A 26,263-nucleotide genomic window follows, 5' to 3' on the forward strand; every position below is an offset into this window, starting at 1 on the left:
GGGATTCTTTATCCCACCGCACCAGACCAGGGATTGAACTCGCATCTCTGCAGTGACCCGAGTTACTGTAGTCAGGTTCTTAAACTACTGTGCCAGCAGGAACTCATTCCCAAGGTATTTTTTAATTTAAATAGCCTATATGTTAAGACAAGGACCCAGACTTACCTTTAGAGATTTACACAAACACACAAAAAATTTCTAAACCAACCTTTTCCATGTTAGAAGTACCATGTAGACAAATAGCCTCCAAAAGCTTTTTAAAGAAAGAAAGTGCACATACAGCTTAAACCTTACAACTTACATGTTGTTAAAGCACTTCATTTTATCCTGTGTTCTTCAAATTCTACCTGAAATAAGAATGGCTACCCCCATTATATAGATTAGAAAAGTGAAGCTGGCAGATGAAGCCAAGTCCTCAATTCAGAGGTCCTGGGTAGTGTTTTAGTCAACACTTTCATCAAGTTACAACTAAAACCTCACTGCCATGAGAAGAGCAGCATTTGAGATTTTGGTCAATTCATCAGATCCTGCCATGGCACAGTGGGTTAAAGGATCTGGCATCGCTGTAGCTGTGGTGTAGGTCACAGCTGTGGCTTGGTTTCAACCCTTGGCCCAGGAACTTCCATGTGATGAGGGTGTGGCCATAAAAAGAAAAAAAAATGAAACTTTTCATTAATTAGTGAGATTTTGCTTAAGCCAAAGTGAGGCAAGACTTACTCAAAGTTTACTTAGCTCTTTAATATAGAAAAGGACCTAGATTAAAACTATTTCATTCCTAACACAGTATCACAATTGGATTCCTGGAAAACTATGCTCCTAGGACAGGATCCTGCTAAGTCCTATGCCCCCACACACACCCCCACCCCCGCCCTAGATCATGGAATAACTGCTTATTGAAATGCAATGATCGTACACCCCCCAAACACACATAAAACATCACCCCAAATATTCATTCCAAGCTTCTTTCCTAAATTAATGGATATGCATGGGACTTGTGTCTTACCGTGTGTATAAAGGACTGTACTGAAGGGTTTCATCTCGATTTTCTCATCTTAGCAAGACATATAGCATTGCTGTTTTGCAGGTAAGGAACTGGAGTTCCAGGGAGGTGAAGTAACTGAGCCAGTGAAGCAACTAGTACTGAAACCCAGAACTGATTCTAAAGCCATGTTTTCAACAGGTAGGAAGAGAAAACCACAAAGATGGACTTAAAAATTTAATAATAATATATATAGGAAGCGTCATTCCCAAAGCCTGACTATACATGTAGGTGTGTGTGTACATACATATGTGTCTATTAGTTTATATGGAACATTGGGGAATGAGTGTGGTTTTCCCTTCCTTTTCATAATTTCCTAGGGTTAATGGTTTTCAAGTGAAATACAGCACAGATAAGGAACAGTGTACAAATCATAAACATACAGCTCAATGAATTTTCAAAAACCCAGAGGCTCATATTCAGAACCTAAGCCAGATGTCTACCCTAAGCAACAGGGAAACAATGTGCATTTTCTGACTCAAAAAGACCAGATACAAAGAGAGAGGGTGTAAGGCTCAAGAGGTTCATTTTAAAAAATTATCTTTATTTAGGTTTCTGATTCAGCACATGTATCAAAGACTAATCAACATAAAGAAGTAAATAAGACATTAATTGGAAGTCTTACATCTCTCTAAACTCTGACCAAGAAATGTCAAGATTGCCACTATTACCAGAACTCCGACCTAGTCAAGTTGTAGACAAGCTATATCATGAACGACATACAGTGTGTACAGATAGGCAGAGGCAAAAGACACGCTAGCACTCGGCTCTCCTCTCTTCCTTGTCGATGTCTTTCCATGGGACAGTCCACTTTTGCTTTCCATGCCTAGCTCCAAAGAAAGTCCAAAGGCGGCTCAGGGTCAACCTCATCAAACGCTTTTCTGGAGGAATGCATTCTTAAACTGTTGTGCCCGCAACTTTGTTTTTTTGCCAGGATGAAGTTCAGATCGAGATGTACAGTACAATCTAGATGACGGTGCAGACGAAGTCAAGAACTAAGTTGAGCAGTAACCCAAGTTAAGGCATGAATACACACACACACACATACACACACACACACTCTCTCTCTCTCACATATACACAGCACTCACTCTATCATGAACATAGGATTCCTTCCATTGCCTAGTATGAGGCAACCAGGGCTTGGCAGTTAACTACAACCAAGCATTCTGAAGCATGCTCCCTGGAATTTTATGCTAACAACTGTGTGTGTGTGTTTTATCAAAAAAAAAAAAAAAAAAAAGTCAAAAGGAAAGGAAAACTTAAAAAAATAAACAAAAAAACCCAAAACAACGCCCCCCACCCCAAACCTAAAAACCTCTTAATCTCTTACAATGGCTCTTGAGCATGGAACTCAGGTAGCAGCGTCAATGGCTGGCTCTTTAATAATTTGGAAATAAAAGGTTGTTTTACTATGCATTTCTTTGGTAGTCATTACTACAAAGTTCTCAAGTGTTGGTTACCTATGAGACAAATACTAGATAAAAGATCAGGTTACACAGAAATCTTTCTTCCATACTGATAAGATTTAAAATATTGAATGAGCTCTGAAAGCACAAGTTACTATGCTTTTTCTTGCCTTTTTGGGCCTCCTCTACAAGCAAGGCTTTGTGCGGGAAAAGTTCATGTCTGCCTAACAAAGGGTGATACATACTCTATTTTCCTACAATTGAACAGTTAACAAAAATTCACATTGGAAGTTATTTTGGTCAAATCAGAAGCCAATGACAAAGGGGCAGCAGCACTTGGTGTCAAAGCCACATTCTGGTCACACATTCATCCCATGGTTGGGCTCAGTCTCTCTGGAGCTCAGAATTTAAAACTCCTTTTCCATTCCCAAAGGAGCAAGTCAAATCAAATCTTTAATACTTCCACCCTCTGCCAAAGTTCTAGAATTTGGTCTAGCATGCCAGCATGATTGATGAGAACGATCAGTTCAGAGCCCAGAGGGGTGGCGGGTCTTAGGGAAAGTAATTTGGTTTCGTATAAAAGGCATGGTAATCTGGCGATGAGGTCTGATCCTGTTAGCAGCACAGTGTGTAGCCAATGGTCTCTGTCAGCAAGACAGGCAAGTGAAGCTACTGAACCTGCTGTTGCTCCCACTTGCCTTCCAGGGCCTCTGGGAGGCAGGAGGGGTTACCTGGGGCGGGGAAGGGCAACAGCAGGAACCGCATTCAGCCCCTGAGGGGCAGCTTCCTGTGGGCAAGCGGGCTTTGGCCTCTCTGGCCTTGGGATCTGAATCTTCGGGGTCCTTGGGGCTGAACAATGGCCAAGGAAGGAACTGCCCCTAGCAGGTACTGCCCAAATGTGACAGGCTCCACACGAGGGCCTTAAACACTCGAATAGGACACGAACCAGCAGAGATTCCAAAGAGTAGTGTTTGTACTATCAATCCAGAACAACTGCCCGGACAGGCAACTAATTTATGGGGAAAAGGTACTGTTTGAAGGAGCTGTGTTTTATTCTGCAATGAAATAACGAGTCTGGGGAAACCAGCATTACATTTCTGCAGAGGTCTGGATGTCAACAACCTGTCTCTAAAAGGCATTTGTCAGCAACTGTCTGCTCACTCCCAGATCTTTTTCAGTCACCCCATGGCCACATTCTCTCTTGTGCTTTCGGGAGTCTCTAAATTGCCAGCAAGCGAAGGGAACAGCGTTACCTTGTGGACATTCTTGCTTGAGTACAAGACACTATCCAACAGCGCTGCGTCTCGTGGAAGATTCTTGTAAACATGTACCATATTTCTCCTATAGGAAAAAGAGAACTGTACCAACGCGGCAGCATTTGCTGGCCGGCTCTCAGAATTCCTCAGAAGGGCCAGGTACCAGGAGGACAGTGAGCTGTTGGCTAGAACCCCGTCTGATCGAATTAAAAGCCTCAAGCCTCAGTAATTAAATGCCAAACACTTCTTCCCCATATTTGAGAACCAGACGATGATTATGTATATTACACATCATAAATAAAACAGATGCAGACCTACGATTTCTTTCAAACAATGGAGGAGGGACACTCTCAGTTTGGGGGCCGGAAGCTGAAAGAGCTGAAAAATCCTATTGTTGCTTTTACTCTCAAATTCTTAAGCTTCTAGTTGAACGCTATTATCCAACAAGACTTTTGTTTCATTCTGTAACTCTTAAATATGCATTCAAAGGCAAAAATGGAGGTTTCTCTACTGTACAGTATTAAGTATCTACAATGCCATGGTTCCTTATGCTTATGAGCATGTTCAAGAAAGGGCTAGCTATCAGAGATGCTGTCACAAAACATGGAGTCTGCAAAATTACGGATAAATTAATTTTCAGTTCTCTGATTATATTCAACAGATACACATTCTCATCATAAAATATACATTCTCTAGTAAGTTATTTTCATCCACAGCATATATAAATATGCGAACACAGGTGGTAATAATCACTTTACTACCAAAGTACAAAACAGTAACTGCTGAAAAGCAAAAATAAAGATGTTGCAAGTGTTAAGAAAAGAGTGACTCACGGTGTTCCACTTCCAAGTGAAACCAAACGATTTATTTGTGCTGAATGAATGGAAATAACGCATTCAGGATATTATACTTCTTTGTACACTGCACTTGCCTTCACTGGGCGAAACAAGCAGTCTTCAATGCTAATGTGCTACTTTCCTCTATACCTCTTTTCTGCCAAGCAATAAAGTATTTTGTGGCCATTATGCCAAGATATTCCTATAAGGTTCATTTCAAATAGTATTTTCTAATAGTACTCTGCACCTTTAAAATATTTGTTCGAACTCTGTTTTCGGGACACACAGGTAAAGAATGCAAAGGGAGGACCACTGTTTCTGTTACAGCCACACTGCCCTCTGCAGCAGAAACCACATAGCACGTTCTCATCAGCCATCGCAACCACTGGTGGGTGGGACAACCTTTACCACCTCACGTGAGAGGGGGCCGGTTTGGGTAGATTAACATCAGGGATAAAGAAAGAATCATACCTTGATGCACAATTATCCAAAGGTACAGCCATGTGACCCGTTACTTCAGGCTGTTTTACAAGAGACACGCGGATGGTGATATATACTGAAAATAACCTAGACAAAGAGTATCTGTAGAAAGCTCTATTAAACATTGGCTTGGGCATGGATCCAGCTAAGTTCCCATTCTAGACTGAAAGCTAGATCCTCAAAGGTCTGGACTGTAGTGCTGAATTATTGGTAGGTTTGGGAAATACCATTATAATGGGGGGAAGGGGGCCTAACAGCTCAGTAATATTCTGCCAATTCATGGGGGGAAAATATAAAAAGATATCCCTTTTTTATTTTACAAACCTACAGGCCAGGGGAATGAAGCTCTGGGGCCAAGCGAAAATTGCACACCGCTGCTGAACTACCAAACATCGAATAGCCAATGTTCCAGCCAGGGAATGGACGTACGTGTAGATTCAAGTAAAACACCGATGGAAAAAAGTCGTCGTGTAGTGTTGTAGACCCACGACACTGGCTGCGTTGCCGACAAACATTTACAACATAATGAAGAGTGAAGCCTACATAACCTCAGTGCAAATAAGTCAGATCCAAATATGCCAGGGAAGGAAGCCTTTGGCGTCGAGGAGACGGCTCCACTGTACGAGTCCCCACGTGACAGTCGGACTAAGCACATGCATTAAGGCTGGGAGGAGGGGTGCACCGAATGTGGCGAGGGGGCGGGCGGCGAGGTGGCTGCCGAGGGGACCGCGGGCTGCATGGGTGGCGGAGGCGGAGGCGGCGGTGGCTGGACAGGGGTCTGTGTGTTGGGAGACGGAGGCGGTGTGGGCCGCTTGAATTTGTCAGGACTGTTGCTTCTCCGCGGTGAAGGCCTCTGTGGAGGGGGCAGGAACAGCAGGTCAGTCTGGGCACGGACCTCTCTCATTTCTAACACAGCCCGAGCCAGAGCCGAGGCTGCTGAAAAGTGGACAGAGACCAGACACTGGAGATGTCCTTGTCTGTCGCTACTGGTTTCTGAACTAGTAATGAAAACTTAACTAAGGCAGAGTTTACACTGACGCCTAGGAAAAAGCTGTGCAAAATGACTATGAAAACTGCACTGACCAGGATCTCTGAAGGCCCAGTGGGTTAAGGATCAGGCACTGTTGCTGCTATGGCTCTGGTTACTGCCATGGCACAGGTTCGGTGCCTGGGCTGGGGAACTTCCGCATGCCATGGAACTGGCCAAAAAAAATGTATTAATTAAAAAAAAAAGGAAACTTGCATTGACCAAGCTATTGGACTCAGGCCCTCCAATGAGACAGTCGTAAAATTGAAAAAAATGCTGTCACGTCCTCCCTTTAAATATGTGTATACCTAGGTCCTTCCATGCCTCAAACAAATTTTCAATATCCTGAAAGCTCCAGCTCAACCAGAAGTTCTCCTGCTTCTATGTAAGACTCATCGAACCAGCAAAACAGCCCCAGAAATATCTTACAGGCTTTTTTTTTTTTGGTAAAATATGGTTCTTCGTTTAAAGATATCTTCCCTAGGAATACCCTCAAGTCTACCCTATTCTCAAAGTCCTACCAGCTACTCTTCCAACTGGCCTATGAGTCAATTAAATAATCAGCTCTAAGGAAAACACTCCCCAGAGTAGAGTTTGAACCTGATGCACTTAAGGTTCCTTCTAATTCCAGGAAAGAAAATTCTGAGTGAAACTAGAAACTAGTCTAATTTCAGGAAGGATCCTGAGGCTCAGTGGATTGTGAAGGTGCAGGCAATAAATATTTTAGATATCATGGCACCTAGCGACAATTCGTTATGGCAAGGAGCTGGCCAGAGTTCAAATTACGTTTCACAAAGGGCAGTTTTTCACAGAAAGTGAAGTTCAAGTTTTGCCTCCTGGGAAGGATTTTAGTTTCAACACCAGAATGTGGTATTGAACTGCTTGCTAGGAGGCCTCTAGAAGTTGAAGGTGAACTGATGGAAGGGGGAAGAAAAAAGACACCAGGTAAATATCCAAGTTCATCAGTGCTGGCCTCCCATGGAGGATAAGTCGCTACTATCGGGAAGTAAAGCGCTGCCTCCTGCCCTGGGCACACTTACCGTGACACCATGGGATGCTCCCATATGCTGCACGTGGAGACCTGGGGAAGTGTAGTAAGACATTCCGGCTCTAGTCAGGGAAGTGGGTGGCGTGAAACCAACCGTGTGACTTGCATATGAGAGACCTGAAATACAACAACAACTTGTGAGGATTACTCCAAACTCAATTACTGGATGTCTTTAAGCACTGAGAAGGCTTTCCAATGCCCAGGTTCTTAGTTACCCACAAAAACGCAAGCAGGTGAAAGAGGTGGTGGGCTGACTAAATGGTCTGCTGTATGGATAAAAGGGATATCAAAGTCAAGGCCTGGAACAGACTAGAAAGCCCAGAAATAAGTCCACGCACAAATGGTCAGATTGTCTTCAACAAAGGTGTCAGGAATATGCCATGGGTAAAAGGTGGTCCCTTCAACGAATGGTGCTGGGAAAACTGAAGATCCATGTGAAAAAGAATGAAATCAGACTCTCATCTTACACCATGCACACAAAAATCAACTCCAAGTTGATTGAAACTTAAGACCTGAAACTGTACAACTCCCAGAAAGAAAGACAGGGGGAAAACTAGATGCCACTGGTCTTGACAATGACTTCTTAGATATGACGCCAAAGGCAGAGCCACAAAAGTAAAAACAGCCAAGTGGGACTACATCATACTGAAAAAGCTTCTGCTCAGCAAAGGAAATAATCAACATAAAGGTAACCTGTGGAATGGGAGAAAATACTTACAAACCATACATCATGTAAGAGATGAGCATCCAAAATATACAAGGAACTCCTACAACTCAAAAGCAGAGCCACAAATAACCTGGTTAAGAAATGGGCAAAGGGCTTGAATAGACAGTTCTCAAATAAGGCAACAGGTATAGGAAAAGATGCTCAACACCACTGATCGTCAGGAAAAAGAAAACCAAACCACAAAAGGATATCACCTTATACCCGTTACTAAAAAAAAATAAAAATAAGAAACATTTTTAAAGATAAATGTTGGCAAGGATGGAGAAAAAGGAACCCTGTGCACTGCTGATGGGAATATAAGTTGGTGTGGTCCCTATGGAAAGCAATATGGAGCGTCCTCAAAAATTAAAAAGAAAAAAAGAAAAAGAAATTAAAAATTTAAAAATGGAGTTCCATTCTGGCTCAGTGGTTAACGAATCTGACTAGTATCTAAGAGGATGCAGGTCTGGGATGGGTCCAAATGCCTACATCTTTCAAACATTCCAGAAGTGGTCGTCACCACATGCAGCCTACACAGCCCCGGTCCTTGCGAGTTAGGAGCTAATGGTCCAGTGGTCTGGGGCATCACTTATTTAACACTGTGTGAATGCAGTTATCTTCATACCTCTGAGTTCCTAGCATCTGCCAGGGTATCAAGCACAGGGTAAGTTCCATCCAAATGAATGGAGTAAAGCAGAAACAAAGGAGCAACTGGGAGAGTTTGGACAGAACATCTCTAAGGTCACTCATTCTACAGCTAAGATCAGCGGCTGGATGCCAAGCAACGTGAACTTCATTCAGCTCTTTTATGAATGACATAAAAATAGGAAGCTGTTCAAGATGCTATTATGGTGCCTCTTGACCTCCATGGCTGGGATAAGCAGCCACCATGCCTATCTTTAGTGGTCCCGTTGCAGACTGTGTCTGTGCCCTCAACATCTAACGGGAAGGATTGTATTTCTTTGTTTGACTATCAACTCATGCTGCTTTCTACTTGACATATTTCCATTTCCGAGTGTGGATTTCTGGTTCATATTTACACAATGGAGGTTTGGGGCAAAGCAAAAGTGTTTGCCAGGCAAGTGGTCATTTATTGGTTATCACAGGGACTTTTTGTTCCATTGGAAGGAAGGAACAGAGGTTTTCTTTAAGAGGCTTTGGGGAATAAAACCCTAATTCCATTTCTTAAGAAAGTGATGAAATTTAAGAGAAAAGCTTGGAAAGTAGATCCTTATCTCCAGATAGAAAAGTTCAGGGGTTCAGTTCATAATAAAAAAATAGCTAAGATCAAGCCCATGGTCTAGTATTCCAAGGTTAATTATATGAATATGTTAAACTGCTAATCAAGAATCTTCAAAGACTCCCTATTGCCTACCTAAGGGGAAAAAAAAAAAAAAATCTCTCCTCTGGCTGTTGGAAATTTGTCCTGAGGTTCCAGGTCAGTGATTCTCAATACTGACGGTCAACGTCCTCATCCAACCTCAAACCCAATGAATTGGAATTTACAAGGAGCAGGGCCCCAGGGCAAACGATAAGAACCAGAGTGACCTTATCACTCTTGATTCCGACCTCCACGTCTCAGTCCATACGGTGCCCTTTGCCTGGCATGTCTTTGCTTTGCTATAGGACTTGGTTCTTTTTTCTCCCCATGTCAATCAGTCTTTTTTTTTTTTTTTTTTTTTTTTTAATATATTTGTTCATTTGTTCCTTTCTGGGCTGCACCTGTAGCATGTATAAGTTCCCCAGCCAGGGATCAAATCTGATCTGCAACTGTGGCAACGCCAGATCCTTAACCTACTGCACTGGGCCAGGGATTGAACTGGCCACCACTGAGACAAGCTAGATCATTAACCCACTGCACCACAGCGGGAACTCCCCATCAGCATTTGAAGGGGCAAAGAGCCCAGACTCTAGAGCCGAATGCTGTGTTACTCGGACTCTAGTTCTGCCACTGATTGAGTGTACCTGAGTTCCCTGAGCTATAAAACAGGATTACCACAGTGACCTCATGAGTGAAATGAGCGCCTGGCACAAGGTAAGGGCTCAGCAAGTTTCAGCTCATTAACCTCCCCTTCGAGGTCCATCTCAAAAGCTCTCCAAGCTGGAGGCTCTCTTCTCTTTGAACCTCTTTTAAAACTATTTAGCTTTCTTAATTATAACTTTTAATTTTATCATAACTCTTTGAGATAGTTTATGATTCATAACAAGTTGCAAAAATGCTGCAGGGTCCTTGCATATCCTTCCCCAGCTTCCTCCAATGATAGTTTACATCATCACAGCACAACATCAAAACAGCAAAACTGACACTGATCCAAAATAAGTGACTAAGGTCCAGACTGTATTTGGGTTTCATCAGTTTTTAATGCACTGTGTGTGTGTGTGTGTGTGTGTACAGCTCAATGCAATTTTATCACATGGGTAGATTCAAGTAATTATCACCACAATCAGGACACAGAATTGTTACAAAACCATAAAGTAATTCCCTTGTGTTGGTCACTTTAATAGGCACACCTTCCTTTTCTAATCCTAACCACTGGCAACAATGGATCTATTCTCCATCACTGTAATTTTGTCACTGAGAGAATGTTACAGAAATGAAATCACATAGTATATAAGCCTTTGAGATTAGTTTTTCATTCCCTGTGATGCATCCAAATTATTGTATCAAGTTAATTCCTTTTTAATACTGGGCAATACGTCATTGAGTGGATGTACCACTTCTTAACTTTTTAAGTGATATAAAATACATAAAACTCACTACACTTGGCCTTGTATTAAGAGTTTCTTATTTCTCATGTTTCTACCCCTACTTCCCTGCGCTCTCTTGTTGATTATAACCTCTTAGAGGCCACAAACTATGCCTTCCTTTAAGTTCTAATCATCATGTGTCTGACTCTCTGGCCCAGGAATATAAATAAGGATAAGAATCCCCAAAAATCTAGGTGGAAATTACCTCCTGAATAGATTATGACGCTACAAAGCTATTCTTGTAATAAATTGCTCTTAATCCAATACAGAAATGCAGTAACTAAAGTAAAAATTTTAAGATATACTTCACTGTCCACAAGCTCAAGACTGTAAATTTTTAAATGATTCATTAAAAGCAATACATGACCAACCCCCCCCTCCAAAATACTAAGCAAAATGAAACAAGATACAAAGCGCATAATCCATAGAAAACCAGCTGCCTTAAAGAAAACTGCAAAGGGTGGTGGGGCTAGGCAAGAAGGGGCACTTGAAAATACTAAAATATTAACACTGTCTTTGGATAAAAGGATTCTGGCTGACTTTTTTCCTCCTGCTTCTTACCCTTCTAACTGACCCCAAACTTCCTCTAATAAATCTTTGCTAAAGAAAAAAACATTGTAAAGCCAAACTAAAGGCAGACACTTTCTGTTCCTCTGAAGATTACTTTTTAATTAATTTATTTTTTTGGCCACACCTGAGGAATACAGAGGTTCCCAGGCCAGGGATCAAATACGAGCAACACCAATAACCAGAGCTGCAGCAGTGACAACATCGGATCCTTAAACTGCCGAGCCACCAGGGAACTCCTGGAGATTATTTTAGTTCCACAAAACATACATAAAAACACTGTCTCTGTAAAAATCCATACATGAGAGATACGATGTCATCTCAAACACTCCCTGATCTGGCTCAGTCCCCATCCCTCCATCAAGCTGCTCTTGCCAAGGCTGGCAGTGCTCTCCTGCTGCCAATCGCATTGCTGTTCTCCACTTCTCATTGCACTTGACCTTGGAGCAACGAGCAACAGAGCGGACCGCTCCTTCTTGCTGACATGCTTTGTCTTAATTTCAGTGACACTGGATACTGGTTTTCCTTTCCTTCCTTGGTAGCCACTTCCCAATCTCCTTTGCCAGGTTTCCTCCTGCACTTGACCTCAAAATATCAGTCTCTTCAGGATCAGATGGGAAGGTTTTCTCTTCTTCCTCTACCTTCCAGGACTAGGTGATCTCATCTGTTTCAGGAGCTTCTTTCAAAATAAATCTTCTAGCTGTCAATAGCTTCAAGTTTACAGATGAATAGTAAAAACAGTAGAGATAGTTCCTGCATACCCCACACTCAGACCCCTTATTTTTTTTTCCTTTTTTAATGGCCCCACTTGCAGCATATGGACGTTCCTAGGCTGGGGGATCAAACCTACACCTCCACAGCAACCCAAGCTGCTGCAGTTGGACAGATCCCCTATTATTACCTTCTGATGCTAGTATAATACATTTGTCACAATGGATAAACCAATACTGATACATTATTATTGACTCCACTCCACACTTTATCTGGATTTCCTGAGGTTTTTCCTAATGTCCTCTTCCTGTTTCAGGAACCCGGTTAGGATACCACGTTATACTTAGCTGTCCTGTCTCCTCAGGCACCTCCTGGCTGAGAGAGTTCCTCAAATTTCCTTGTTTTTGATGACCTTGTCAGTTTTAAGGGTCTTCATTAGGTACTTTACAGACAGACTCTCCCTCAATTGTCTGATGTTCTCCACGCGGTTAGACGAGGGTTACCGGTTTGGGGAGGAAGACCTCAGAGGTCAAGTGGCCCTTCTCAGCACATCCCATCTAGGGTACACACCACTCACGTGACTGGCCACTGTCCATGCTGACCTTGATTACCTGGCAGCGTCCGCCAAGTTTCTCTTCTGTAAAGGTACTCTTTCCCCTCCTTTTCGCACTGTATTCTTTGGAAGGAAGTCTCTAAGCACAGCTCACACTTAAAGGGCGGGGAGCTAGTTCCACTTCCTTAAGGATAGAATAGCTACATAAATTCTTTGGAATTCTTCCGTGTGGGAGATTTTTCTCTTTTCCCTTGTTTATTTATGTATTCAGTCATTTATATCAGTGTGAACAGATGGATATTTATCTTTGGGTTACGATCTAATATTACTTACTTCATTGTTCAAATGGTTCCAGTTCTGGTCTTTGAGAGCTCTTTCATTTAGCTTGTGTTTTTGGACATACCATCACCCGTGTTTTTTTTTTTTTTTTTTTCTCCCGGCGTCTCCTTACTTTCTGACATTAGCAGATTGTCCAGTACATCTTGTATGTTCCCTGCCCCAGCCCTAGAAACACCCATTTCTCCAAGGAGCCCTACTTCTTTTCGTTGGAGACTGAAATTAGAAACCAAGATCTGGAAGTCTCTATTGCGGCTCATGGGTTAAGAACCCAACACAATAGCCATGAGGATGCATATTCAATTCCTGGCCTCGATCAGTGGGTTAAGGATCCAACAATGCTGTGAGCTGTGGTGTAGGTTGCAGATGCAGCTCCAATTCGGCGTTGCTGTGGCTGTTGCACAGGCCAGCAGCTGCAGCTCTGATTTGACCCCTGGCCTGGGAACTTCCATATGCCGTAGGTGCGGCTGTAAAAAAGAAAAAAAGAAACCAAGATCTGGGCAGTGAGTGTGCTTGTTGCTAATGGGGTGTAGACCCTTCTTAAAACTTCATTATTCCCCATGCCTGATGTATTCACATGAAAATACGCTAACTGAGGATGTCTTTTCCTTAGGCTGCATAAATTGGTGAACTACCTGCAAAGTAATTGTTGAAAAAATAATCTTGTCTGTCCCCCTATATAATCCACATATAAGCAAGAAGGTGATTTTCTTAAATTCTAGGAAACATACCTTTCAATCAAGTTGTGATATATATATTTTTTTTTCTACACACACACATATATGGAATATATATTAATGTTCCAACAAGTTGGTGGAAATGCAAGATTGCCAACGTTAATCAGAAACGGTAAGGGAGGAAGAAGAGCCAAAATGCTTAAAATGGAAATGAAAACTATACAAAGAGCATAATTCCACTAAAGAAGTGGTTAGATATTCTTAATACTGAGAACCACAAATTCTTCCAGTAAAAACTTAAGTGAAAAGAAAACTTGAAAATCCAGATTTTGCTAATGTATTATGCATGCGATGGACTAGATTAGGAGTAATTTGACTGCCAAAAAGGAGATTAAAATCTACTCTGATGATACTACAGAACTTAAAATAGGATATGAATGTTCTCACTTAGACTGGCTGAAAGAAGAACCTAGGTGTTACTTATTATGATGTAGTTTAAAGGAAAACCAAGCATCTTGTCCACACAAGCAGGCCCCATGTTATAGGAATGGAGCATTGGAAGCCAAAATTCTGTACATGGAATAAAATCTTCCTGCAGAGTTATTTGTTACCATAGAAATTAATATTCCCAACCAAGGTCTCACGTTTGTTTTTTCTTTCTTCAATGACCACAAGACTATATTTAATGAATTGGAATTGACACGCCTTTAGATTTCAATAAATCAAACAGAACATTAAATTACACTTAATATGCATCAGCATCACTATCTGTGAAAGCCCCCTCTTTCTTGCTTCTTCCTAACTCATGACTTCCTTTTACAGCAATAAATCAGGAGGTAAAGAAGACTTTCATCTTAGTAATGAAAGGCCAAGCAATACTGGGGGAAAACTGAGAGGCAGCAAGGGGGAGAGGCTCCTGGAGAGACCAAAAGGCCACCACAGAGCAGGAGAAACAGATTCAGGATCATACTTTGGGCAAGAACAAGTGATGATTGTGCTGCTGATCCTTTTGGTTTGCAAACAGCCCCTCTTTACTCTGTCAGCTGCCAGAGGGATATGCTGGCCCCAAGTGCACCAAAGCTGCCACACTCTGCGGTGAACTTTTAAAAAACTACCTTCTGGAGTTCCCGTCGTGGTGCAGTGGTTAACGAATCCGACTAGGAACCATGAGGTTGCGGGTTCGGTCCCTGCCCTTGCTCAGTGGGTTAACGATCCGGCGTTGCCGTGAGCTGTGGTGTAGGTTGCAGACGCGGCTCGGATCCTGCGTTGCTGTGGCTCTGGCGTAGGCCGGTGGCTACAGCTCCAATTCGACCCCTAGCCTGGGAACCTCCATATGCCGCGGAAGCGGCCCAAGAAATAGCAACAATAACAACAACAACAAAAACTACCTTCTTAGAAAACCAGAAAGTCACAGCAGCACAATGGTGGGCTGGATGCTAAACTCACAAAACCAAGCCATGTTTACCTCCCGCCATCTCTGCAACTTGCAATACTGCAGCATTTCCTCTTTACCAACCTGATGGGCCCCCCCTTCCACCCCCAACTCCGGTGTCTATGACAACCACCAAAATGAGATGTCACCCTAACCTAAAGCTGTTTTACTGTCCCAAACCACAACATCTTCATGGCTGCCATCCTCCTAAACTGTCACCTCACTTTATTCTGCTGTGAAACTGCTCCTCCGCCCCTCCCCCCATCACTTTTTCCCCCCCGGGCTCTGTTGAAAATCTGTTTACCAGTGAACACAAGAAGATCAGCCTGGACACTCCAGTCACAAGACACACTCCCTTGGCTGGCTCCCTCTTCTCTCCTCCCTCCCCTCCTGTCGCCAAACCCCTCAATTCCCTACCCCCTTCTTCCCTGCTGGATCATTTACTTGCCCTCCTGGCCTGAAAGCCCCATGCTGTGCTGGGACCAAGCCAGAGACCCTGGGGAGAGAGTTTTCGGGGTCAAATAAAGACAAGCATGCCTTTGAGGGAAAGGCTTCTGAGGTACAGAGCCAGAGGCAGCAGTAAAGCCGGTTCCTTCTCGAATGGCCTGCCCACTACGGCCAAGGCCCACTCGCCCAGCCCTGGAAATATCAGGTGGCTCGAGCTCAAAAAACACAGGCTTTGGACACAAGATAGGCCCTGCCTCGCCATTTCCCGGCCACAGGACCAGCAGCTAAGGAACCTCTCCATCACTGCTTCCTCAACTTTAACATGATGCCTGCGTTATTCTGAGGATGAAAAAAAAATGAGATAATGCACAGAGAACATAATGTGAGAACCCAAAAAAGATATGCCAGGATGCACTTTGGAAATCTACACAAGGTTTCTGTCAATCCATTGGTACTTAAAATCATAGTCAAAGACAGTCTTTTAAAAAAGGTTTTTTACACTTACTTTTTTTAGCATCGAAGAAAACTAAAGAAAACCACCAGCTGACACTATAGCATTTACGCTTAAAAATTTCAAGCTAAGGAGTTCCCGTCGTGGCGCAGTGGTTAACGAATCCGACTAGGAACCATGAGGTTGTGGGTTCGGTCCCTGCCCTTGCTCAGTGGGTTAACGATCCGGCGTTGCTGTGAGCTGTGGGTGTAGGTCGCAGACGCGGCTCGGATCCTGCGTTGCTCTGGCGTAGGCTGGCAGCTACAGCTCCGATTAGACCCCTAGCCTGGGAACCTCCATGTGCCATGGGAGCGGCCCAAGAAATGGCAAAAAGACAAAAAGACCAAAAAAAAAACAAACAAAAAAAAAATTTCAAGCTAAGACTCAGTCATGATAGTTTTGATCGTTTTTGATATGTTTGGAAAACACATGACCATCCTCTGTTGGTAAGATTTGTATATGCTACAAGGAAACATATTCAGGGATGCCTACCTCTTTAAGACAATTTTTTGAAAAAATTTTTGGCTGTACTTACAGCATGCAGAAGTTCCCAGGCCAGCGCTCGAGCCTGTGCCACAGCAGCAACCTGAGCCACTGCAGTGACCATGCCGGATCCTTGATCCACGGAGTCACCACAGAAATCCATGCCTATTAGATACCTATTAAACACAGCAGAAAGTAGGCACAGAGCTGCCCAAGACCATGTACTCACCAGGTGATATGGGCCTGCTCGAACTCGGAGAAGGTGTGTAAGGGATCGGGCTAGACACAGTGCGAGGTCTTAATCCTTGGGCAGACATCTCGTTAAAATACCTAGGAGGAGAGGAGAAAATGGTGAGAACTACCTGTATGCCAACAGTTCTTTAAAAAAGCTTCTAGGAGGGAGTTCCCATTGTGGTGTAGTGGAAATGAATCCAACTAGCATGGATGAGAGTTCGAACCCTGGCCTTGCTCAGTGGGACAGGGATCTGGCATTGTTGGGAGTGGTGTAGATCACAGACACGGCTCAGATGCCATGTGGCTGTGGCCAGCAGCTGTAGGTCTGATTTGACCCCTAGCCTGGGAAATTCCATATGCCGCCACCTGTGGCCCTGAAAAGCAAAAAAAAAAAAAAAACTCCTAGGCGAAAATGTTGGGGGTTCCCATCTTGGGGGCAAACTCCTGAAGGTTTAGGAAGCTATAGCTAGGAGCCTTGTATCATACAGACCCCAGAGCCACCCAGCCCCACTGCTCAGCCAAGCTCTCCCCAGGGGCATAGGTGAAGGAACCTGAGGTGCTTCTGATCAGGATGGAGGCCTGGTGACAGAGCTCTGTCACACAACAGAGAGCCAGACTTTTCTCCATCACACAACAGTGACACAGAACTTTACCTCCAGTGTCCCAAGAAGAAGACACGTCCACATTCTGGGGCTAGGTATAAACTGTTACTTGACAGGCAAACCCAGACGAGCCCTCTGAGATTTAAGTTGTAGAATTAAAGCTTAAAGATATGTGTTCCCCTGAACCAGTGTCAATCGTTTACAAGGCAGACCATGCTCAACAAGCAGCCAGGCATTCGAATGTAATAAAAGACATGTGGGCCGAGCACCCACGGCAGGGTCACGCTGAGCCGTCTGACTTCTCCTGGATTTGGAAATCACATCAGATCTCATTTTGTGGGCAAGTGCAGAGAGATGACCAGGAGGAATTTCTGCCTGAGAGGCTCCCTAAGAAGCGATCCTTCCCAGGCCTTACAGTCAAAGGAAGGAACAGACATGTGTGCAGGCATTTTTCTCCCTGGGACATCTCAGCTCTGATATTCAATCAGTTCATGTGAGGACCTTGAACATGGCCATTCCTACGCTGGCTCATTCAACTCAAAGAAAACCAGGCTTCCCAGTTTGGCATGCACCTCTTGGTGCTCTCCCTACCACAAATTCTTCCTACTCTGTTCCGTGTAGCCCACAGCAGCGCCTCCAGGCTGGACCTCTTGTATCCTACAGCCAGCTAAGACGGCCCCTTGGCCTTTTATGAATTAAACATGCTTACAGACGTCTCACATGGCTATTTCTTTCTCCCAAGTGTTACATCATCATTCCCAGTAGGCAGCTGTACTCTGACTGGGATAATCTGACCTAAACAGGTAAGGCAGGTTTACCTTCTTGTGGCTCAGCAGATTAAGTACCCGGCATTGACACTGTAGCAGCTTGGGTCACTGCTGTGGTATGGGTTTGAGCCCTGGCCCAGGAACTTCAGTATGTTGCACATGGCCCCCAATCAATCAATCAACCAATCAAGACAATCAGTCAACCATAATTCAGTGAATGAAGGACTCAGAGGTGTGCTTAGGACACTATCTGCCTCACCAATGTGGAATTTAGTTTTGCTATTACAAAATCATGTCACCCAGCTCCTTTTTCATCTCAACCTATTATCCTTTTATCTTGTATTATTTTTCTCTTTTTACTATTCATTTGTTTTTGGCTTCCTATGCATTTTTACTCAAGTCCATGCCAAATAAAAATTTTCTAGGATTAAAAAAAGGGGGTGGGGTAAGGCAAACCTTATGGAGTGAATACCAACTCAGGAAAAAAAAAAAATATCTGGAAGTCTGAGACAGCTTAAGGGCTGTCACAACAGTCAGAAGAAACTGTCCCTCAGAGTGTATCTTACTCAAAGTCAAGCACAGGGTGCTGTATGTGTTAATACATGGTCTGCTCTGTATCTTAAGGTAGTTAATAAAGTAGTTAATAAGTTATCTAGTATTGTAGCTGATGTTCCCAAATGGTTCAAAGATTTCAGAAAGAATGAGACACTATAAGAGAAACAGACCAATGACATGCAGACTTAAGGATGATAGTTTTATAACAGAAACTGCTGAGACTCATCTTTATTCTTTTCAAATGAGGGAGATATTTTAAATAGGGTGATCTGTTAGTCTGTTTTTATAAAATCTTTTAAATTAAAAAAAATAAATCTTCGTTATAGAAAATCTTGCGTTTTTCATGCCATGAGAATACGGCTGTCCATAGCAGATTAATCAAAGCCATGCTAGTCCTCTGGCTCTACTCAATAAAGAACACAAGAGGGCTGGTCGACTAATGCTACCCACATGTTTGCAAACAGCATGTTTTGGCCTCAGCAGCCAGTACTTGTCATCACAGCCACTGGCAGCCCTGGTCTGAGACACTGGCGGCCCAGGCCTGTTGGATGGTACTTATTTTAGCAATCACCTCACTCCCAAGTCCAGAGGAGGAGAGGCGAGGGGGTGTGGTGGGGGGAGGGGGGGGGAAGGAAAATGTGGGTGAGAGAGAAATGAGACATTTCCTCTAGTTTATCCAAAGGCTGACTCTCTTATTCTAGCCCCTTTCTCAGTGGGATAATGAGGGTACTTGATGTTGACGCTTGAGCAGATTAATGCACTCCATCTGCTTTATTTTTGTAGAATAGCTGCAAAAAGACTGCAAAGTTACCAAGTATGTTAAAGCAAAGCCTCTAGCTTTCAAGAGCCTCCACTATCTCTGGCAGATTCTTTCGCCCCACAGGGCTGTACCACGCACGGCCTATTTATCTGCATCTATGACTTCAGATGCTCCCATGCTCTAAATAGACAGAGCACAGGGTTGGACCAGATCAACTCAGTGACAAGTGCAGATGCTGCCTCTCCACCTGTAACCCACCTCCTTTTCTCTGCCACCAAGTCGTTTTGGAAAGGCAATTTTTTTCCTGTCTTTTGTATTTAGGGAAAGCAGTTAATCTTTTTTCCCACTCTCAGCATCTACTGTAGGACAATGGCATTCGTCATCATGCTAAATCACTCTTCCAGCCATCTCCTGCCACATCTCTCAGGCTGTGAAGAGAAGCTGGAGCCTGGGTTTTGGTTGCTGTCTCCACAAGGCCCACTGTGCCTGCACGCACCTTTCGTCGTCCATCTCTAAGCTGGACTCGCTCTCGGAGAGCTGCCGACAGAGGGCCTCCCTTCTTTCCATCTCCCTCTGCAGCTTTCTCTGCAGCCTCAAGTTCTCTTCCCTCATGTGACGCTCCTCCTCCAGGTACTGTGCCATCTTCTCAGAATCTGAAATGCCAGAGTTTCCAATGAAACCACGGTCTGTGCCGGCATGCATCCCCCAACCACTAAAAAGACAGTGGTCCAGCTCCCGTCTAGGCCACCAGTCGAGGGTTGAGAGGTGGTCGCTCTCACTCTCCCACACACAGAGGAGACCTGGATTTCAAGTTCATCCCAAGCGCCATGATTGATCAATGATTTGCAATGAGAGAAAAAAAAAAGAAAAGTAGTGCTGGGAGATTAGGCACCTTCGCTCCTACTGCCTTGCCTTCTACAGCACTTTCCATGGAGGAGAGGATCCTGGAGCTGCAGCCAAGTCTGGACTGAATGGCTACCAAAGTTCTGCCTACACTTCCAGAGCTGAGAGGGGAGGAGGTTGAGGGGAGGAAACAGACTCAGCCCATGGGCTTCCCTCCAGACACAGTGGGCTAGGTCACCTATGAGATACCCACAGGTCATACTTGTTAGCACCCCCAGTAACACCATGGAGAGGGGGGCACACAGAGAACCAGTATGATTAACACGCGACATAACAATTACAAGTCTTCTGATAAAACTAGAAACTGACTGGAGTTCCCAACGTGTGCAGCGGAAATGAATCCGACTAGTAACCATGAGGTTGTGGGTTCAAACCCTGGTCTTACTCAGTGGGTTAAGGATCTCGTGTAGCTAGTGAGCTATGGTGTAGGCTGCAGACATGGCTTGAATCTGACACTGCTGTGGCCAGTGGCTACAGCTATAATTTGACCTCTAGCCTGGGAACCTCCATATGCCATGGGTGCAATCCTAACCCCCCCCCCAAAAAAAGAAAAGAAAAATTAAAAAAGAAACTTTAATTAAAAAAAAAAAAAACTTTCCAGTTGTGGATCAGTGGGTTAAGAACCCAACTAGTATCCATGAAGATGTGGGTTTGATCCCTGGCCTTGCTCAGTGGGTTAAGGATCAGGCATTGCCATGGCTGTGGCATACGCTGGGAGCTGCAGCTCCAATTCAAACCCTAGCCTGGGAACTTACATATGCCACAAGTGCAGCCCTTAAAAAAAAAAAAAAAAAAACAAACAAACAAAAAACCTCTAAAAACTGACTTAGTACACTACATCAATATTTCAAATTCATCTATTTTGGGTGCATGTGTTACTCTGCTTCCATGAAGTATGCAGTCTTTGGAGAAAGCAGGTTAACATCCACATGCAGCCAGGCTCTTGGGATGACATCTTGCTTATGACAAAGATCACTTCCTCAGGCTGCCCCCTCTGTGGCTCTGCTCCAGGGCCAGCCAGAGCTGACCAGCCCCAGGGCTAGACGATGGACCCAGGCTAAGCCAGCCAGATTATCTTTCCCAGGAATCTGAAATGTGGAGCTGATATCTTCCCATGGCTCTGGAATCTCCTTCGGCTGAGCTGCCTGGGGCCACTGTAACCCCTTGTCCTTATGAGTGACTCTGTGCAGGATTCTGTGGCATGACCAGACCCTGCCAATCAAATGTAAAGCATGACCCTCCCTCCCTTTTCTGGTTTACTTGAGACAGAATGTATCGTTACTAAGTAACCAAAATAACCTTAATACAAACCTGAGTGTCTGTCCAACTTCTTGTGTCCTGCTTTTTCCCTGTCTCTGCCAATGAACTTGGGAAAAGCAAAAATCTCCATCTACTTCTCTTTTCTAAAAAACTGCTACAAGTTCAGAGTGGACATAAACATCCCTAAGAGACCTTCTTCCAGGATACTGGCCATGTTTTCAGCCCAGTACAAGTTTAAGAAGGAAGGAAGGAGCTGAATGCCACTGACTATTTCTCTCCCACAAACTGACCCTATTTCAACTGCCAACTCTATCCCCTTAGTTTCAGCTTTAAGCGCCTCTATGGAGGTCTGGCATTTTAGCAAGTAGCAACTCTCAATAAGCACTCACTGATTTCCAACAGCATCATTACAGAATATAGAAAAGTTCTTGACTACCCTTATTTTTAGAAATTAAAATGCAAATACCAAAATTATTAAACACTATTATGTGCACCAAACACTAAACCCTTCAGCCGTTTTCAATATATCCAGGAAACCCTGCTGTCTAATCCAGATGTCAAAAATCTCTTTAATTGAAGGCATGCTGGGGAAATAATTACAAAGTACACTTTTAATATAAATGATTTAAATGATTTCATCCCAAACATGTACGTGTAAGTGGGCAGAATTTTTTGCTTGCTCTACAGGAAGCACTACCTTGGCCTATTGGGAGTATTTACTGTTTCTACAACTAGAAGGGCAGTGATCAGAGCAACATGCCTTGCTCTTTCATAAATAGGAAAGCGACATAGAATTGAGGATTCATAAGGCTTCAAGAATAATTCTTTTTTTTTTCTTGCTTTTTTTTTTTTTTAGGGCCAGACTTGCGGCATATGGAAGTTCCTATGTCCAGTCACTTATGATAGAGAATGATATTGTGAGAAAAAAGAATGTATACATGTATGTGTAACCGGGTCACCATGCTTTACAGTAGAAAAAGAAATGTATTAACAATTAATTACAATTAAAAAATAACAATTACAATTAAAAAAAAAAAAAGAAGTTCCTAGGCTAGGGGTCAAATCAGAGCTGTAGCTGTCAGCCTATGCCACAGCAACACAGGACCCAAGCTGTGTCTGTGACCTACACCACAGCTCACAGCAACGCTGGACCCTTAACCCACTGAGCAAGGCCAGGGATGGAAAGTGCAACCTCATGGTTACTAATTGGATTCATTTCTGCTGTGCCACAACGGAAACTCACAAAATAATTCTTTAAGTAGTTCCCATTGTGGCTCAGCGGGTTAAGAACCCAACTAGAATCCATGAGGATGCAGGTTTGATCCCTGGCTTCACTCAGTGGGTTAAGGACCTGGTGTTGCCACAAGCTGCAGTGTAGGTGGCACATGTGATTCAGACTTCGTGTTGCTGTTGCTGTGGCTGTGGTGCAGGCTGGCAGCTGCAGCTCTGATTCAACTTCTAGCCTGGGAACTTCCGTATGCTATAGGTGCAGCCCTAAAAAAAATTATTAAAAAAAAGTATAATAGGAGTTCCTGTCATGGCTCAGTGGTTAACGAATCTGACTAGGAACCATGAGGTTTCAGGTTTGACTCCTGGCCTCACTCAGTGGGTTAAGGATCTGGCGTTACCATGAGCTGTACTGCAGGTCACAGACAGGGCTCGGATCCTGCGTTGCTGTCCTGTGGTGTAGGCCGGCAGCTACAGCTCCAATTAGATCCCTAGCTTGGGAACCTCCATATGCTGCAGGCCTAGAAAAGACCAAAAAAAAAAAAAAAAGAATAAAGAAAATGGCAACCCTTAGCATCTGGAGAAACCAGCAGGGGGATCCTTAAACGATAAGCTGTAGACCAGAATGTGAATGACCAGGAGTGATGGCTGTCCAGCTTCCTAGCAGCTTAGCAATTAGCCCAGAAGCCAGAGGCAGAGAGAAGGCACCAGGCCTGCAGCCTCTGCACCTCAGGGACCAGGCACAGATGGCTGACACCAGGGCATTCCTTGGGTGCCCTCTGCTGGCAAGCCGCCGCACTGATTTCAAGGGACGGGATTTACTCCCATGAGTCATCTTCTTTCTCCCACCCAGAGCTTTCTAGGACTCAGGGGCTTCAGCTTATATTTCCCCTGCCTTCAGCCATCTCACAACATTCAGTCAAAGAGTGTTAACTGCGGGTGACTTTCAGATAGTCTCCAAGAGACAGTTCCAGGGCATCCAAAGGGTGGCTGTATATTTCGCATGCCCTTTCAAGTTTATTGGTAAAATATACTGATGCCAGACCTCACCACAATTAAGTCAGAATCCCAGAGGATGAAGCCTCTCCACTGGGGACTCTAATGCTCAACCAGCATTGAAGACTATTGGGAGAGAGGTTCAAGTTTAGACCTAGCTGGGCTAGGGGGATAGGGGCCAATTGCCCCAGGAGCTTTCAAAGGGGACCAGTTACCTGATCTGAAGAGGCAGAGACAGGTGGAGGAGGAAAGTCACTCATTCATCCTCAAAACGCAACCCAAACCCACAGTGCACAGCGCAGTGCAATGTGCTACTGCTTCGGTGTGGCCTTCCTTATCCTTGCAAAAACTCAAACAGCACTAAAACAGGTGCCTGTCTCCGTATCTTCAGTCTCTCCAAAGACCAAATAAGGCAGTAGGGAGGAAGCTACTTCTTCCCAAATTTCTCCTAAAAATGTTGTCTGGGGAACAACAAGGTAAGTATAGAAAAGAAAGAAAAAATAGAAACCAACAGCCCTGGAAAGAGTTCAGAAAGTTGCTGAAAAGACCTGTGCTTGTCCAACAGCAAAAACTCAAAAAACATCCCAACCCAGAGTTCCTGCTGTGGCCCAACAGGATCAGTGGCATCGCTGGAGTGTTGGGATGCAGGTTGGATCCCCGGTCTGGCACGGTGGGTTAAGCAATCAGTATTGTCACAGGTGCAGCTGGAACCCGATCCCTGACCTGGGAACTCCATACTCTTCAGGGCAGCCAAAAAAAAAAAAAAAAAAAAAATCTCAAAATATCCCAACCTAAAACAACTAGTATTTGATTTGTTTTCACTGAATGTGGACAAGCCTCAGAGGCTGGAAAAGCAAGGAAACAGATTCTCCCTTAGAATCTTTTATAGCCTTTTATAAGGAACCAGCCTGGCTGACACCTTGATTTCAGTGCAGGGGGACTATTTTGAAGCCAGACCTCCCAAAACCATAATCAATCTGTGTTGTTTGGAGTTACCAAGTTTGTGCTCATTTGTTAGAGCAGCAATAGGAACCTAACACACTATATTTCTTCCTTCCCTTCCTCTGTTTCTTCCTCTCTTTTTTCTTTTTGGCCATACCCGCAGCATACAGAAGTTCCCTGGTTAGGGACAGAATCCGCATAACAGCAATGACCCAAGTCAGATCCTGAACCCACCAGGCCACCAGGGAACTCCTAACACACTAGTTCTTAAAGGCTCCTAGGCTGACTCTGACGCCTTCATCCCAGATGCACTCATGGACTAGAATGTGCAATGATGAACTTCAGGGAAGAAAAGGTAAGAATCAGTGAAATTTTAAATGCACACGCTATCTCAGCAAATCCATGTCCTGGAACTTATCCTGACAGTGTTCTTGCACAGGAATCCCATATGTGGACAGAGATGTTCACTGTGGTTGCAGTATCCCAGAATAAAAGGGTCTGTTGGTAGAGTTGAGTTAAATAAATTACAGTATATCCAAATAATCAAATATCACACAGCCTTTAAAAAAGGGAGTAAGGCAGCTCTGTAGGTATTGGCAGGGAAAAAACTGTAAGATATAGTAAGTGAAAAGAGAAAAATGCAAAAGACTATGTACATTGTGCTACTATTTGTATACAAGAAGTCTACACCCCCCCCCAAATAATATATTAAAAATGTGTTAATTGTGAGAACTAGGGGGCTGGGGATCAGAGGTGAAGGTAGGACTTACTTTTTCCATGTAAACCTTTCACTGTATTATCAACACAAATTTGAACAGCCTAAAAGCCAAAACAGCAGAAATCCAAGCAAATGCACAGTGAGTGACCTAATCGGGTCCAGCAATCTAGTTCCTTTGATTTTTAAAAATAAAAAGTAATCAATTTCAAAAGTATTTATTCTTCAAGTACCATGAACAATTATCAGGTGAGGCCCAGTTTTGGCAGTAAGGAAGATAAACATTGTTCTCTGCCTTAATTCTCCCAAAGGACAGGGTGGTCTCTTCCTGGCTCCATCCCCTGAACTGCTTCTGTGAGCACAGTCCAGGAGATGAACTTCTGGGAGAAGGTTAGAAATGGCACGTGTGATTCCGGTCCCTCCTAAAATGATATGCTGTTTTCTGGAATTATTCTAAAGTTATTTGCCCCACCCTACTATAACTTTTTAAATCCAACTAGTAACCATGAGGTTGCGGGTTCGATCCCTGGCCTCCCTCAGTGGGTTAAGGAACTGGCGTTTCTGTGAACTGTGGTGTAGGTTGCAGACGCAGCTCGGATCTGGCATTGCTGTGGCTCTGGTGTAGGCCAGCAGCAACAGCTCTGATTAGACCCCTAGCCTGGGAACCTCCATATGCCGTGGGTGTGGCCCTAAAAGGACAAAAGACTAAAATAAAACAAAAATCACCTATTCTAGGAGTTCCTGCTGCGGCTCGGGGGATTGAGGACCTGATGTTGTCTCTGTGAGTATGCGGGTTTGATCCCTGGCGTCACTCACTAGGTTAAGGAACCATCATCGTTGCCACAAGCCAAAGTGTAGGTTGCAGATGCGGCTCAGATGTGGCATTGCTGTGGCTGTGGCATAGGCCTCAGCTGCAGCTCCAATATGACCCCTGGCCTGGGAATTTCCATATGCCGCAGGTGTGGCCCTAAAAAGAAAAAAAAAAAAAACATCTACGCCAGGATGGCAGACTTATATACATGTGTACTGGCAATGGAATATAATATGAATTCAATTT

The 26,263-nt window shown here is 43.9% G+C and overlaps 1 protein-coding gene across 1 annotated transcript in view; it reads right to left on the reverse strand.

Moving 5' to 3' along the window:
• CCDC6 (coiled-coil domain containing 6) overlaps positions 1,563 to 26,263 on the reverse strand; it is a 124,376-nt gene continuing 99,675 nt past the window's right edge. Inside the window, exons 6-9 of the mRNA XM_001929282.5 lie at positions 19,660 to 19,816; positions 16,475 to 16,575; positions 7,088 to 7,212; positions 1,563 to 5,873 (exon numbers count right to left, since the gene is read on the reverse strand). Of these exons, the coding sequence (XP_001929317.3) occupies positions 5,679 to 5,873; positions 7,088 to 7,212; positions 16,475 to 16,575; positions 19,660 to 19,816 (578 nt within the window). The 3' untranslated portion in view covers positions 1,563 to 5,678. The remainder of the gene's footprint in view (positions 5,874 to 7,087; positions 7,213 to 16,474; positions 16,576 to 19,659; positions 19,817 to 26,263) is intronic.

The sequence above is a fragment of the Sus scrofa genome, chromosome 14, assembly GCF_000003025.6.
Source record: "Sus scrofa isolate TJ Tabasco breed Duroc chromosome 14, Sscrofa11.1, whole genome shotgun sequence".
In the NCBI taxonomy this organism is placed as follows: Eukaryota; Metazoa; Chordata; class Mammalia; order Artiodactyla; family Suidae; genus Sus; species Sus scrofa.